The sequence below is a fragment of the Sesamum indicum genome, unplaced genomic scaffold (genome assembly GCF_000512975.1).
Source record: "Sesamum indicum cultivar Zhongzhi No. 13 unplaced genomic scaffold, S_indicum_v1.0 C01036, whole genome shotgun sequence".
Lineage (NCBI taxonomy): Eukaryota > Viridiplantae > Streptophyta > Magnoliopsida > Lamiales > Pedaliaceae > Sesamum > Sesamum indicum.
The window spans coordinates 1-2,000 of record NW_011629908.1 but is presented as its reverse complement, the minus strand read 5'-3'; the positions used below and the strand labels follow the sequence as shown (position 1 = coordinate 2,000).

Genomic DNA, 2,000 nt, shown 5'->3' with positions numbered 1-2,000 from the left:
TAGCGCAACGGCTTTCGCGCTAGCGCGCTCATCCTTTTAAAGTTCCCTTTCTAGCATCGGTTACTAATTCAATTGGCTTGGATGAAAGGGATAGGGATGAAATTCTTTTAAACCTGAAAACTGTTGTCCTTTCGTCGACTATTAGACCTGCTGCAATCCAAACCTCAAGGTAATGAAATTCGAGAACAGCTTACTCTGATTTAATTGCTAAGATCACAGCTCCTACTCGTATTCATTCTCAAGCACTTGCAGCGGAAACTAATAGTTGACCAACCGCGGATACGCAAACAAGAACCATGGCATGAGATGCATTTTCCTTAAACTAAAGCAAACCGAAGCTTCTGCCCCAAGGCACCGGCGCATTGCCTTCCTTCTTCTACTATTGATCTTGTCGGTAAGTATATCTGTCGTGGGGCATGATATTCCAGAATTTCTCAAGTACTTGCTGCACTTCCTGAGAAAGAAGTCGTCTTGGTATTGGATCCGCTCTTCTGTGAACATGAATTAGATTCTATTCGTCTTCTTTATTCTTAAGAGAACCCCCCACCCGAACCATTTTTAAGACCCCCAAGCCCTCTCGAATGAGTTCTACTATAGAAACTTTCAACGTAGACCCGGGGACAAATCTTTCACTCACTGAGAAGTGAAAACCTGTGACTAGATCGTCCTGAAGACGGATGCGACGGGAAGAAGTGGCATTTGGAAGTGTTGCTGACTTAACATTTAGGTTTCGGCATAAGAAAGCTTGCACTGTCTTTTCGCACTTAGGCGCACAGCGTGCCATTGGTAATGATTCTACTACGGTGCCACAAATTCGCAAGCTGATCCTAAGTAATCGTTGTTGTTCATTGGATTCCGGAGGAACTACTTCGTTAGGATTGGGGAATTGCTGCGATTCTTCCTGAATAGCCTGGATTCTCCCGTCGAGAGTCATTTTGAAAGTCTTTCCTAAACTCTTCCGACTGAATATGATAAAGCCTATAAAACAACGAGCTACTATCATTTCTTCATTATAGATTGAGATCTTCTTCGAACTTGATGCACAAATAGATAGAATAGCAGCAAATAGCATCTTTCTAGCCTGCATATTCGTGGAACTTAATCTCATTTAGAAAACCTTATCTCTATCTTTCAGCAACTGAACGGGAAGTGGTTTAGGAAAGGACTTTAGAATCGGATGTGCTCGCCCAGCGAGAAAGGCCCTGACCCTGCCAACCAAGAAAAATAAAGAAGAAAACGAAAGGAGAAGATAACTTCGTATTTTGGTAACTCTCTAGGAGTCATGTTTAACCTTGAATGCTATTAATAGATTCTACAGCAATAGTCCCTCGGACTCGGAAAGTAATAACGAAAATGGCTAACCCAATAGCAGATTCCGCAGCTGCCACCGTTGAAACCAATGAAGCAAATGATTGACCCATCATATCATCCGAAGAAACGGAAAATACCAAAAAGTTCGAATTCACAGCTAATAACATTGATTCAATTGGCATTGACATAATAGGAATATTTCGTCTATTAAGGAGGATTCCCCGAATACCTGAAATAGAGATGATCATAGAAAATGTAAAATATTTAATAGGATCCGTGTCGGGAACGTAGAATGTAAGAAAAATTCAAATGAAAAAAAAAGCTGTGCTATGGCTTTTGCTGTTACTTACGATCTTTCTTATCTTACGATATTTCTAGTTAGCCAATCACTCCTAAATGCAGCCTTTCCTTCATTTCTTTTTAGAAAGTACATTATAGTGGTTTGAAGTCATAATAGACTCACTGTAATTTACTTTCCAGAGGTCAAATGGTAGTTGCCACACGTGATTGATTGATTCAAACTATCACCTTGTGAATGTGGATAGACTCACTTTGAGGTAAAGCTCCAAGTTAGGGACCCCTACCACCGGCTGAAAGTGTCCCATAACGGGCTAGGCGTGTACATAATATATATAATGCCGAATTTCAAGTGTATATTGATCTTTTTCATTAGAGCACTCTTGTGGCTG

At 40.7% G+C, this 2,000-nt stretch overlaps 1 protein-coding gene across 1 annotated transcript; it reads right to left on the bottom strand.

Moving 5' to 3' along the window:
- Window positions 1-8: 8 nt before the first annotated feature.
- LOC110011514 (ATP synthase protein MI25-like) lies at window positions 9-1,987 on the bottom strand. The gene is made up of 3 exons (XM_020691696.1): window positions 1,292-1,987; window positions 1,184-1,208; window positions 9-1,103 (listed from the first exon to the last, which is right to left on the bottom strand). Exons 1-3 carry the CDS (start codon window positions 1,557-1,559, stop codon window positions 512-514), a joined length of 885 nt encoding a protein of 294 aa, XP_020547355.1. The 5' UTR covers window positions 1,560-1,987; the 3' UTR covers window positions 9-511.
- Between the last annotated feature and the right edge of the window lie 13 nt (window positions 1,988-2,000).